At 42.9% G+C, this 14413-nt stretch overlaps 1 protein-coding gene across 7 annotated transcripts in view; it reads right to left on the bottom strand.

Moving 5' to 3' along the window:
* Positions 1-14413, bottom strand: part of LOC144720878 (uncharacterized) — a 213370-nt gene that overhangs the window by 141034 nt on the left and 57923 nt on the right. For 6 of the 7 annotated variants that reach the window (XR_013585816.1, XR_013585817.1, XR_013585818.1 and 3 more), the window contains exons 2-5: positions 7682-7767; positions 6590-6714; positions 5415-5540; positions 4439-4527 (exon numbers count right to left, since the gene is read on the bottom strand). Coding sequence is in view for 4 of the 7 variants with exons in the window: in XM_078597990.1 (XP_078454116.1) it covers positions 4439-4527; positions 5415-5540; positions 6590-6714; positions 7682-7761 (420 nt within the window). In the remaining 3 variants the exon portion in view is untranslated. The remainder of the gene's footprint in view (positions 1-4438; positions 4528-5414; positions 5541-6589; positions 6715-7681; positions 7768-14413) is intronic. The other variant, XM_078598022.1, reaches the window with a different exon arrangement.

Here is a 14413-nt window from a genome sequence, read left to right on the forward strand (position 1 = left end):
CACCAACACACCCATAACGGGACTAATAATAAGACGACCAATGATAAGAGTGCATCAACTATTAGCTGATAATGATGAACATTGCTGCCCATTGAGTTACGTGGATACGGTCGTTTGGAAGTATTTAAGTCGTTATTTTTGTTAATTGTAACTGTACCAATGAATTCATTGACAAACTAAACGTTTAGAAACCTACGTTACGAATCCACACACTCACAGGGAGACTATTGTGTTGAAATCTTTCTTTTGATCACAGAATCTTGCCCGCGAATTTATTGAAGCCTTAGCCAATTGATAAGCATTTGCTGAAGCAGGCACACTGCCGCACACCATTGTTCCAAGACATTTTGTTAATTACATAATCTTACCAATTAATTCATTGATATCTACTTTTACCTTCGGGACATGTTTCTTTTTACTGATTGGCCGTGTCGGGTGGTGGAGGGTTACGACACATTTATAAATAACGCGATCTAAACCCAAAAATCGTTGATTATGATGTTTCTTTATTGCCGTTCGTATGAATATCGTCACATTCATTTTAAGGACTTTTTCCTATTGCCGTATATGCTCGCGTTACTGTGAGGAATTAATCGATTGTTCTGTTACCCAGTTTAACAAACGTAACCATTGAGGGTTAAATGTACAAATCAATGAGGAGAACATCTCCAGGAGTACTGTGTTAACAATTCCAATCATAAGAGTTCGCATATTAGAGTGTTATGTTTTTGTTTAGAGATTAAAGTTGCTTAACACAGAAGTGTCTGAGTGGTGCCTTCCTAAGTTCATGCGTAATAATCTTAATTATGAGAACTATATCCTGCGGTGAGATCTGAATTGACATAAACACACTAAAACATAATCAGTAAAGTTAAAGTGAAATTCATTGTATTATCCCGATTGATAATACGACCCGAGACAACAAGGCAGAGCCTATATTATCATAACGGCATGCTTTTAGCATAATTGCATACATTTACATAACGTGATACAATAACACCCTCAGTGAGGACACGCCCCCCTCAGTGAGGACACGCCCCCCTCAGTGAGGCAGCTATCTCAACTGCCTCACTGAGGGGGCGTGTCTTGAGCCCACGTAATTGACGCTCGCTCTCCCTCCACGTTAGCCAGCTCGAGCAAAAAAATTCCAGCGGCTGCGAAAATGGAAAACGATATATCTAGCCTTAAACATTTCTCAAAATTTGACTTTCAATCAAAACAGGGATTGATAAACAATGGAAGACTAATGCCTGAGCTTGAGCACCTACTTCAAACGAAGGGACAGAAACTAAGACGGTCGTTTCAAATGGAGTGGTACCAACGAAACGACTGGCGGCTGCTGCGTGGCAGTGCTACGAAGTAAATCGCCTTCACTGCTTCCCCTGCCTTCTGTTCTCCACTACCGACAACGTTTGGACTCACGCGGGATTTTATGACTTAAAAAATCTACCAAGGAGCCTCAACAAACATGAAAAATCGAAAACTCACATTTAAAACCAAATTGATTTAAAAACTTTTGGAGCTTCAAGGATAGATCTGGCTTTGAATGAACAGCGGAGATTAAACATCAGCATCCACAATGCTAAGGTAAAGGAAAACCGTGAAGTTATAAAAAGGACTTATTAATGCGACCTGCTTCCTAGCCAAACAGGAATCAGCATTTCGTGGTAACGATGAGAGCGCAAGCTCTTCTAATCGTGGCAACGATGTGGAGGAGCTATTACATGAATTTGCTGAGAAAGATGAAAAGTTAGCGAGACATTTGGAGACATCCACTGTGTTGTCTGGCTTATCAAACAGAACACAGAACGATTTAATTGAAGCAGTCGGGGACGTAATTAGCAGTGATATCAAAGAGGAGATTGATGCAGCCCCATCGGTTGCGGTCCAAGTGGACGAGACAACGGCTGTCACAGACAAAGCCCAGGCCTCTGTGGTGTTGCGTTGTGTGGCTAGAAGTGAGGTGACCTGTGAGCTGGGGGAGGCGTTCTTGGGTTTTGATGTCAGTAATGACAGACAAACACCGGCTATTGCTGATGATGTTTTATGAGTGTTGGGGAAATACAATTGCGTTGAAGAGCTGGGAGCTCAGACTTACGACGGAGCCTCTGTGATGGCATCAGATCTTAATAGGGTGCAGGCCAAGGTTACAGACAAGGTACCTGAAGCCACGGTCACCCATTGTTATGCACACAAATTGCACCTGATGCTCTCGTATTCAGCAATATGTGCGCCTGAGTGTAAAAGATTTTTAAAACAGTTGAGGGACTTGCGACATTTGTCAATAAGTCAATCAAGCGCACCCCACCTACTGGACGATGCTGTGAAGCGACGTTCACCAAGAGCAGCGCCCACGAGATGGAGCTCAGATTCTAGACTCGTTCAGACGATCAGCATGTACCAATCTGATCCGCGTGCCGTGCTCCAGATGATGAGCGAAAATCCCGATGGTTGGGACAATGACACCCTGATGATGGCCGCCGGATAGAATCTCTGGCTGTCAAAAGCATCAACCTGCTTCTTCATGGTGGCACACGAGGGCATTTTCAATGAACCCGATGCACTATTTCGCGTGCTGCAGAACAAAGTAATGGACATTGGATTCTGCTGTGCGCGAATCCGCGACACGATGGAAGTTGTGGGACGCCAGAGACAAGAGTTTGACAGTTTCTATGATCAATTGGAGCAGAAATCCATCACACTTGGCCTGACAGAGAATACCCAAAGTCAAGAGCTGATCAGAGATGAGAGGAAAATAATGTTTTATAACATTATGGACAATATCAGTGTTCAAATGAAAGCTAGGTTTGATCAGTTCGGTGAGCTAACTTTCCTTGGTGTGGTTGATTGCACAAAATTTTATGAAATGTCATGACATTTCGATGACAACAAACTGCAGAGCCTATACAAATATGCAAGGTACTTTGACTTTCTTAGACTCATGGCTGACCTCATCGGATTAAATAGTTCACAAATGGTGAGGAACGAATTCAAATGACCCGGACAGCTCCTCAGCTTTGTGGCCCAGAATGATCTGATGCAGACGGTTCCCGAGGCGACAAAGTCACTCAGCTGGTGCTCACTATGCCAGCTACAACAGCGGCCGCTAAAGGTCGTGGTTCTCTGCTTTGAAACGACTCCAAACACATAGTGGGAATTGGATTGACCAAGGACGACTTTTATCCCTGGCAATCATCTCTATTGAGACGGAGAGACTTTTATAACTAAAAGAGAATAAAGAGGACTTCTACAACAAAGTCACTGACATATTTGTCCTGAAGGAGTGGCGAATGGACTTCATCTACAAGTCAAGGTAAGACCACGCAATATCTATTATCATTTGTGTTGAATGAGTACGAATGGTGGAGCTGCATTCGCCTATAAAACGTGAATTGTTTATGTAACTCACCTGTGTGTGTGTGTGTTGTAAACAATGCCGACGTGAAGTATGAAACATGTGGACGCCTCACCAACAGCCATTGTGCAACCTGCCAATTGAATGGTGAATTTTATCTGCCTCTATCGCGTTCATTTGCGTGTAGATCTGGCTCTGATACCATGCAAAAAGATTTAACTACACATTTGGACCATCTTATTTGACAGACAACTATTCTATAGTTACTGTACAGTTTACTGATAGACAGCCAGTTTTGTTTTATCATGTTTAGCTTCTTTTTTCACACACTGGTTTCCTGCTTTAAGTTTTACCCACCAAGCAACGTAGCAGGAGGCTGTTTCTTCCTGACCTGCTTTTTTGCTTTTACCATCTACATGGCAGGGGCTCGGTCCCATTAGCAGCAGCCGCACTTTAACAACTCTGGCACCCCCCCACCCCCCTCTCAGCCAGTCTACATAACAAAGGCTCAGTCCTTTGTTATGTAGACTAGCCGTAGCTTCAGCCGCACCAACCTTATCATAATAATAAAAAAAACTCCTATCCAGGGGCCTCCTCCCCCCTCAACCAGTATATATACAAGGTTGGGTCTCTTGAAATTTCTCATTTACTTGATACAGCGAGCGTGCTGTGACGGTTCCACCTGAAGACGGAAGCTTGTGTTGCCTCCGAAACGTCGTGATTTTGAATTAACTTTATTAATTTTAATTTTTTATTTTTATTTTTTACCTACGTGACTTTAATGAAAAAACCTACGAGTATGAATCCTTGCAGTCACGAAAGCTTCAAATCTAGAATCTGAAACTCGCCATCATCTACTACCCACCATCATCTACTACCCGCCATCATCTACTACTCGCCATCATCTACTACCCGCCATCATCTACTACTCACCTTCATCTACTACCCACCATCGTCTACTCACCCCGTGTCTCCCCACGTGTCCCTGTGTCTCCCCCGTGTCTCCCCGTGTCTCCCCACGTCTCCCTGTGTCTCCCCCGTGTCTCCCCACGTGTCCCCGTGTCTCCCCGTGTGTCCCTGTACCGGCTCAGTCTTGCTGCGCTCCCACAACGGCTGGTGCTTCAGGATGTCCAGAAGATTATTGATGGTGCCGCACTGACCCACAGCACGGCCTGACACAACCACAACAACAACCACATCAACAACCACATCAACAACCACATCAACAACAATCATATCAACAACCACGCAACCACAAACACCACCACTACCACCACTCCACAGCACCACCACCACTACCACCACCACTCTCTACTCTACTCTACCACCACTACCACCACTCTCTACTCTATTCTACCACCACTACCACCAGTCTCTACTCTACTCTACCACCACTACAACCACTCTCTACTCTACTCTACCACCACTACAACCACTCTCTACTCTACTCTACCACCACTACCACCACTCTCTACTCTACTCTACTACCACTACCACAACTCTCTACTCTAACACCACTTACACCACTCTCTACTCTACTCTACCACCACTATCACCACTCTCTACTCTACTCTACCACCACTACCACCACTCTCTACTCTACTCTACCACCACTATCACCACTCTCTACTCTATTCTACCACCACTACCACCACTCTCTACTCTACTCTACCACCACTACAACCACTCTCTACTCTACTCTACCACCACTACCACCAATCTCTACTCTACTCTACCACCACTATCACCACTCTCTACTCTACTCTACCACCACTACCACCACTCTCTACTCTACTCTACCACCACTATCACCACTCTCTACTCTATTCTACCACCACTACCACCACTCTCTACTCTACTCTACCACCACTACAACCACTCTCTACTCTACTCTACTACCACTACCACAACTCTCTACTCTAACACCACTTACACCACTCTCTACTCTACTCTACCACCACTATCACCACTCTCTACTCTACTCTACCACCACTACAACCACTCTCTACTCTACTCTACCACCACTATAACCACTCTCTACTCGCTCCGTGATGCTCACCCATTGCTGGGCTGGAGTCCGTGTATTTCATCAGAACGTCCACAGTGGCGTTGATGGGTCTGAAGTTTGCGTCGGGCACCGGAGAGTCCTTGTCCGACAGAGATGTGAGAGCCTGGGCCAGCAGCTCTGTGTGGAGACAGAGACACACGGAGACATGGGGACACAGACACACGGACACACAGAGCCACCCACTCATAGACACATGGACATGAGAGCACCACGTGTGGAGGCACGCCGCTGTGTACGTGCGAACAGTGCGAGTTCACGCACGTGACCGTACGCCACCGCGTACATGCCTGTAGGTGATTGTGTGTGCCTGCACATGCGTGTGTGTGCGTGTTTGTGCGCGTGAGTGTGGCGTCTGTGTAAGCTGACCGCCCGTCTGCTTGCGTTGCAGCTGAGACTGATGTCGATGTGAATGTGCTCTACGTGTGAGCTGTGCGAGTGAGCTGTGTGTGCTGTTAGTGTGAGCTGTGTGTGAGAGTGAGCTGTGAGTGAGGTGAGCTGTGTGTGAGAGTGAGCTGTGAGTGAGAGTGAGCTGTGTGTGAGAGTGAGCTGTGAGTGAGCTGTGAGTGAGAGTGTGAGAGTGAGCTATGAGTGAGAGTGAGCTGTGAGTGAGCTGTGAGTGAGCTGTGTGTGAGAGTGAGCTGTGAGTGAGAGTGAGCTGTGTGTGAGAGTGAGCTATGAGTGAGCTGTGTGTGAGAGTGAGCTGTGAGTGAGAGTGAGCTGTGAGTGAGAGTGAGCTGTGAGTGAGAGTGTGAGAGTGAGCTATGAGTGAGAGTGAGCTGTGAGTGAGCTGTGAGTGAGCTGTGAGTGAGAGTGAGCTGTGAGTGAGCTGTGAGTGAGAGTGTGAGAGTGAGCTATGAGTGAGAGTGAGCTGTGAGTGAGAGTGAGCTGTGAGTGAGAGTGAGCTGTGAGTGAGCTGTGAGTGAGAGTGAGCTGTGTGTGAGAGTGAGCTGAGTGTGAGCTGTAAGCTGTGAATGAGAGTGAGCTGTGAGTGAGAGTGAGCTGTGTGTGAGAGTGAGCTGTGAGTGAGAGTGAGCTGTGTGTGAGAGTGAGCTGTGAGTGAGCTGTGTGTGTGAGTGAGCTGTGTGTGAGTGAGCTGTGTGAGAGTGAGCTGTGTGTGAGAGTGAGCTGTGTGTGAGAGTGAGCTATGAGTGAGCTGTATCACTGACCAGCTGCTCCCAGCTGCACCATCACGTCCGCCACATCCTCACTGAGGCTCTTGGGCAGCCTATTGAGCTTCTCACTGAGATCACCGAGCTTCTGCATGGGAGGGAGGAAGGTGGCCACCTGGTACCTGCACAGCGCAGCGACGCCGCGTGGCAACGTCACCGTGACACTCGCATGGTAAGTGTTGTTAACTCTCACACCATGGTAACTGTTGTTAACTCTCACACCATGGTAACTGCTATTACCTCTGATACCATGGTGGGGGTAGAGGGGTAGTGGAAGAGGTCGTGGTGGTGGTGGCGGGGGTTAGGGGTGCTGGAGGGTGGTTGTTTACACACCGCACCAGATACTCATTTTGAGGCCGAATCGACCTAAGGGAGGCCCATGACCGGTTCAGATAATCGTTACCAGCGTTGGCCGTGGTCGGAAATCGAACTCGGGTCGCCGGGTTCGTAGCACAGCGCCGACCGCTCCACTAGCCCAGCAGCGTGCACAGTGACACACTGCGTGGTGGTGCACAGTGACACACTGCGAGGTGGTGCACAGTGACACACTGCGTGGTGGTGCACAGTGACACACTGCGTGGTGGTGCACAGTGACACACTGCGTGGTGGTGCACAGTGACACACTGCCTGGTGGTGCACAGTGACACACTGCGTGGTGGTGCACAGTGACACACTGCGTGGTGGTGCACAGTGACACACTGCGTGGTGGTGCACAGTGACACACTGCGTGGCGGTGCCCAGTGACACACTCCGTGGCGGTGCACAGTGACACACTGCGTGGCGGTGCACAGTGACACACTGTGTGGTGGTGCACAGTGACACACTGCGTGGTGGTGCACGGCGACACGTGGAGTGGGGCACTGCCGCTCTCCACGCGTCGCCTCGCACAGCTCAGACGCACGGAGAGAACCCCGTCGCTGACGCCCACTGAGCCACTGAGCCCCCCCTTGTGTGTGGGATCACGTCCTCGTGCTCAGGAGAGGAATGACGCAAAGAGAGGTCAGAGACTCGTCGCCGGAATAGTTGGACGCTCGGCCGTCTCCGAACCCCGCGGTCTCCATCTTGCGCAATCCTCGCTGCGTCTCTCACCTGCTGCCGCCGTCGAGCTTCTTGATGTCGTCGACGCATCGCCGCACCAGCAGCTTGTGGGCCTCCACTTCCGCCGACATCGTCTCCTGAGGCACAAGCGACACCACGGACAGCTCGCACCGCACACCGCCACCGGGGCCGGAGCAGCTCGTGAGGCCCCCCGTAGTTCACAGGCCCTCCTCTAGACCCTCATCAACACTAATAGATACTCGTGAACAATCACCACTAATAGATACTCGTGACCAATCATTACTTATAGATACTCGTGAACACTCATCACTAATAGATACTCGTGAACAATCACCACTAAAAGATACTCGTGAACAATCATCATTAATAGATACTCGTGAACAATCACCACTATTAGATACTCGTGAACAATCACCACTAATAGATACTCGTGAACAATCACCACTAATAGATACTCGTGAACAATCATCACTAACAGATACTCGTGAACAATCACCACTAATAGACACTCGTGAACAATCACCACTAATAGATACTTGTGAACAATCACCACTATTAGATACTTGTGAACAATCACCACTGATAGACACTCGTGAACAATCACCACCGATAGATACTCGTGAACAATCACCACTAATAGATACTCGTGAACAATCACCACTATTAGATACTCGTGAACAATCATCACTAATAGATACTCGTGAACAATCACCACTAATAGATACTCGTGAACAATCACCACTATTAGAAACTCGTGAACAATCACCACCGATAGATACTCGTGAACAATCACCACCGATAGATACTCGTGAACAATCACCACTAATAGTTACTCGTGAACAATCACCACTATTAGATACTCGTGAACAATCATCACTAATAGATACTCGTGAACAATCACCACTAATAGATACTCGTGAACAATCATCACTAATAGATACTCGTGAACAATCACCACTAATAGACACTCGTGAACAATCACCACTAATAGATACTCGTGAACAATCATCACTAATAGATACTCGTGAACAATCACCACTAATAGATACTCGTGAACAATCATCACTAATAGATACTCGTGAACAATCACCACTAATAGACACTAGTGAACAATCACCACTAATAGATACTCGTGAACAATCACCACTAATAGATACTCGTGAACAATAAACACTATTAGATACTTATGAACAATCACCACTAATAGATACTCGTGAACAATCACCACTAATAGATACTCGTGAACAATGAACACTATTAGATACTCGTGAACAATCATCACTAATAGATACTCGTGAACAATCACCACTAATAGATACTCGTGAACAATCATCACTAATAGATACTCGTGAACACTCATCACTAATAGATACTCGTGAACAATCATCACTAACAGATACTCGTGAACAATCACCACTAATAGATACTCGTGAACACTCATCACTAATAGATACTCGTGAACAATCACCACTATTAGATACTCGTGAACAATCACCACCGATAGATACTCGTGAACAATCACCACTAATAGATACTCGTGAACAATCACCACTAATAGATACTCATGAACAATCACCACTATTAGATACTCGTGAACAATGAACACTATTAGATACTCGTGAACAATCACCACTAATAGATACTAATGAACAATCACCACTAATAGATACTCGTGAACAATCACCACTATTAGATACTCGTGAACAATCATCACTAATAGATACTCGTGAACAATCACCACTAATAGATACTCGTGAACAATCACCACTAATAGATACTCCTGAACAATGAACACTATTAGATACTCGTGAACAATCATCACTTATAGATACTCGTGAACAATCACCACTAATAGATACTCGTGAAGAATCATCACTAATAGAGACTCGTGAACACTCATCACTAATAGATACTCGTGAACAATCACCACTAATAGATACTCGTGAACAATCATCATTAATGGATACTCGTGAACAATCACCACTATTAGATACTCGTGAACAATCACCACTAATAGATACTCGTGAACAATCATCACTAACAGATACGCGTGAACAATCACCACTAATAGACACTCGTGAACAATCACCACTAATAGATACTTGTGAACAATCACCACTATTAGATACTCGTGAACAATCACCACTGATAGACACTCGTGAACAATCACCACCGATAGATACTCGTGAACAATCACCACTAATAGATACTCGTGAACAATCACCACTATGAGATACTCGTGAACAATCATCACTAATAGATACTCGTGAACAATCACCACTAATAGATACTCGTGAACAATCACCACTATTAGATACTCGTGAACAATCACCACCGATAGATACTCGTGAACAATAACCACCGATAGATACTCGTGAACAATCACCACTAATAGATACTCATGAGCAATCACCACTATTAGATACTCGTGAACAATCATCACTAATAGATACTCGTGAACAATCACCACTAATAGATACTCGTGAACAATCATCACTAATAGATACTCGTGAACAATCACCACTAATAGACACTCGTGAACAATCACCACTAATAGATACTCGTGAACAATCATCACTAATAGATACTCGTGAACAATCACCACTAATAGATACTCGTGAACAATCATCACTAATAGATACTCGTGAACAATCACCACTAATAGACACTAGTGAACAATCACCACTAATAGATACTCGTGAACAATCACCACTAATAGATACTCGTGAACAATCACCACTAATAGATACTCGTGAACAATGAACACTATTAGATACTCGTGAACAATCATCACTAATAGATACTCGTGAACAATCACCACTAATAGATACTCGTGAACAATCATCACTAATAGATACTCGTGAACACTCATCACTAATAGATACTCATGAACAATCATCACTAACAGATACTCGTGAACAATCACCACTAATAGATACTCGTGAACACTCATCACTAATAGATACTCGTGAACAATCACCACTATTAGATACTCGTGAACAATCACCACCGATAGATACTCGTGAACAATCACCACTAATAGATACTCGTGAACAATCACCACCAATAGATACTCGTGAACAATCACCACTATTAGATATTCGTGAACAATGAACACTATTAGATACTCGTGAACAATGAACACTATTAGATACTCGTGAACAATCACCACTAATAGATACTCGTGAACAATCACCACTAATAGATACTCGTGAACAATCACCACTATTAGATACTCGTGAACAATCATCACTAATAGATACTCGTGAACAATCACCACTAATAGATACTCGTGAACAATCACCACTAATAGATACTCCTGAACAATGAACACTATTAGATACTCGTGAACAATCATCACTTATAGATACTCGTGAACAATCACCACTAATAGATACTCGTGAACAATCATCACTAATAGAGACTCGTGAACACTCATCACTAATAGATACTCGTGAACAATCACCACTAATAGATACTCGTGAACAATCATCATTAATAGATACTCGTGAACAATCACCACTAATAGATACTCGTGAACAATCATCACTAATAGATACTCGTGAACAATCACCACTATTAGATACTCGTGAACACTCATCACTAATAGATACTCGTGAACAATCACCACTAATAGATACTCGTGAACAATGAACACTATTCGATACTCGTGAACAATCATCACTAATAGATACTCGTGAACAAACACCACTAATAGATACTCATGAACAATCATCACTAATAGATAACCATGAACAATCACCACTATTATATACTCGTGAAGAATCATCACTAACAGATACTCGTGAAAAATCACCACTAATAGATACTCGTGAACAATCATCACTATTAGATACTCGTGAACAATCATCACTAATAAATACTCGTGAACAATCACCACTAATAAATACTCGTGAACAATCACCACGAATAGATACTCGTGAACAATCACCACTATTAGATACTCGTGAACAATCATCACTAATAGATACTCGTGAACAATCACCACTAATAGATACTCCTGAACAATGAACACTATTAGATACTCGTGAACAATCATCACTAATAGATACTCGTGAACAATCACCACTAATAGATACTCGTGAACAATCACCACTAATAGACACTCGTGAACAATCACCACTAATAGATACTCGTGAACAATCACCACTAATAGATACTCGTGAACAATCAGCATTAGTAAATACTCGTGAACAATCATCACTAATAGATACTCGTGAACAATCACCACTAATAGATACTCGTGAACAATCATCACTAATAAATACTCGTGAACAATCACCACTAATAAATACTCGTGAACAATCACCACGAATAGATACTCGTGAACAATCACCACTATTAGATACTCGTGAACAATCATCACTAATAGATACTCGTGAACAATCACCACTAATAGATACTCCTGAACAATGAACACTATTAGATACTCGTGAACAATCATCACTAATAGATACTCGTGAACAATCACCACTAATAGATACTCGTGAACAATCACCACTAATAGACACTCGTGAACAATCACCACTAATAGATACTCGTGAACAATCACCACTAATAGATACTCGTGAACAATCAGCATTAGTAAATACTCGTGAACAATCATCACTAATAGATACTCGTGAACAATCACCACTAATAGATACTCGTGAACAATAAACACTATTAGATACTCGTGAACAATCACCACTGATATATACTCGTGAACAATCACCACTAATAGATACTCGTGAACAATCATCACTAATAGATACTCGTGAACAATCACCACTAATAGACACTAGTGAACAATCACCACTAATAGATACTCGTGAACAATCACCACTAATAGATACTCGTGAACAATAAACACTATTAGATACTCATGAACAATCACCACTAATAGATACTCGTGAACAATGATCACTATTAGATACTCGTGAACAATCACCACTAATAGATACTCGTGAACAATCATCATTAATAGATACTCGTGAACAATCACCACTAATAGATACTCGTGAACAATCATCACTAATAGATACTCGTGAACAATCACCACTATTAGATACTCGTGAACACTCATCACTAATAGATACTCGTGAACAATCACCACTAATAGATACTCGTGAACAATGAACACTATTCGATACTCGTGAACAATCATCACTAATAGATACTCGTGAACAAACACCACTAATAGATACTCATGAACAATCATCACTAATAGATACCCATGAACAATCACCACTATTATATACTCGTGAAGAATCATCACTAACAGATACTCGTGAAAAATCACCACTAATAGATACTCGTGAACAATCATCACTATTAGATACTCGTGAACAATCATCACTAATAAATACTCGTGAACAATCACCACTAATAAATACTCGTGAACAATCACCACGAATAGATACTCGTGAACAATCACCACTATTAGATACTCGTGAACAATCATGACTAATAGATACTCGTGAACAATCACCACTAATAGATACTCCTGAACAATGAACACTATTAGATACTCGTGAACAATCATCACTAATAGATACTCGTGAACAATCACCACTAATAGATACTCGTGAACAATCACCACTAATAGACACTCGTGAACAATCACCACTAATAGATACTCGTGAACAATCACCACTAATAGATACTCGTGAACAATCAGCATTAGTAAATACTCGTGAACAATCATCACTAATAGATACTCGTGAACAATCACCACTAATAGATACTCGTGAACAATCATCACTAATAAATACTCGTGAACAATCACCACTAATAAATACTCGTGAACAATCACCACGAATAGATACTCGTGAACAATCACCACTATTAGATACTCGTGAACAATCATCACTAATAGATACTCGTGAACAATCACCACTAATAGATACTCCTGAACAATGAACACTATTAGATACTCGTGAACAATCATCACTAATAGATACTCGTGAACAATCACCACTAATAGATACTCGTGAACAATCACCACTAATAGACACTCGTGAACAATCACCACTAATAGATACTCGTGAACAATCACCACTAATAGATACTCGTGAACAATCAGCATTAGTAAATACTCGTGAACAATCATCACTAATAGATACTCGTGAACAATCACCACTAATAGATACTCGTGAACAATAAACACTATTAGATACTCGTGAACAATCACCACTGATATATACTCGTGAACAATCACCACTAATAGATACTCGTGAACAATCATCACTAATAGATACTCGTGAACAATCACCACTAATAGACACTAGTGAACAATCACCACTAATAGATACTCGTGAACAATCACCACTAATAGACACTCGTGAACAATCACCACTAATAGATACTCGTGAACAATCACCACTAATAGATACTCGTGAACAATCAGCATTAGTAAATACTCGTGAACAATCATCACTAATAGATACTCGTGAACAATCACCACTAATAGATACTCGTGAACAATCATCACTAATAAATACTCGTGAACAATCACCACTAATAAATACTCGTGAACAATCACCACAAATAGATACTCGTGAACAATCACCACTATTAGATACTCGTGAACAATCATCACTAATAGATACTCGTGAACAATCACCACTAATAGATACTCCTGAACAATGAACACTATTAGATACTCGTGAACAATCATCACTAATAGATACTCGTGAACAATCACCACTAATAGATACTCGTGAACAATCACCACTAATAGACACTCGTGAACAATCACCA

Source organism: Lampetra planeri, chromosome 1 (genome assembly GCF_965212315.1).
Source record: "Lampetra planeri chromosome 1, kcLamPlan1.2.h2, whole genome shotgun sequence".
Classification (NCBI taxonomy): Eukaryota; Metazoa; Chordata; class Hyperoartia; order Petromyzontiformes; family Petromyzontidae; genus Lampetra; species Lampetra planeri.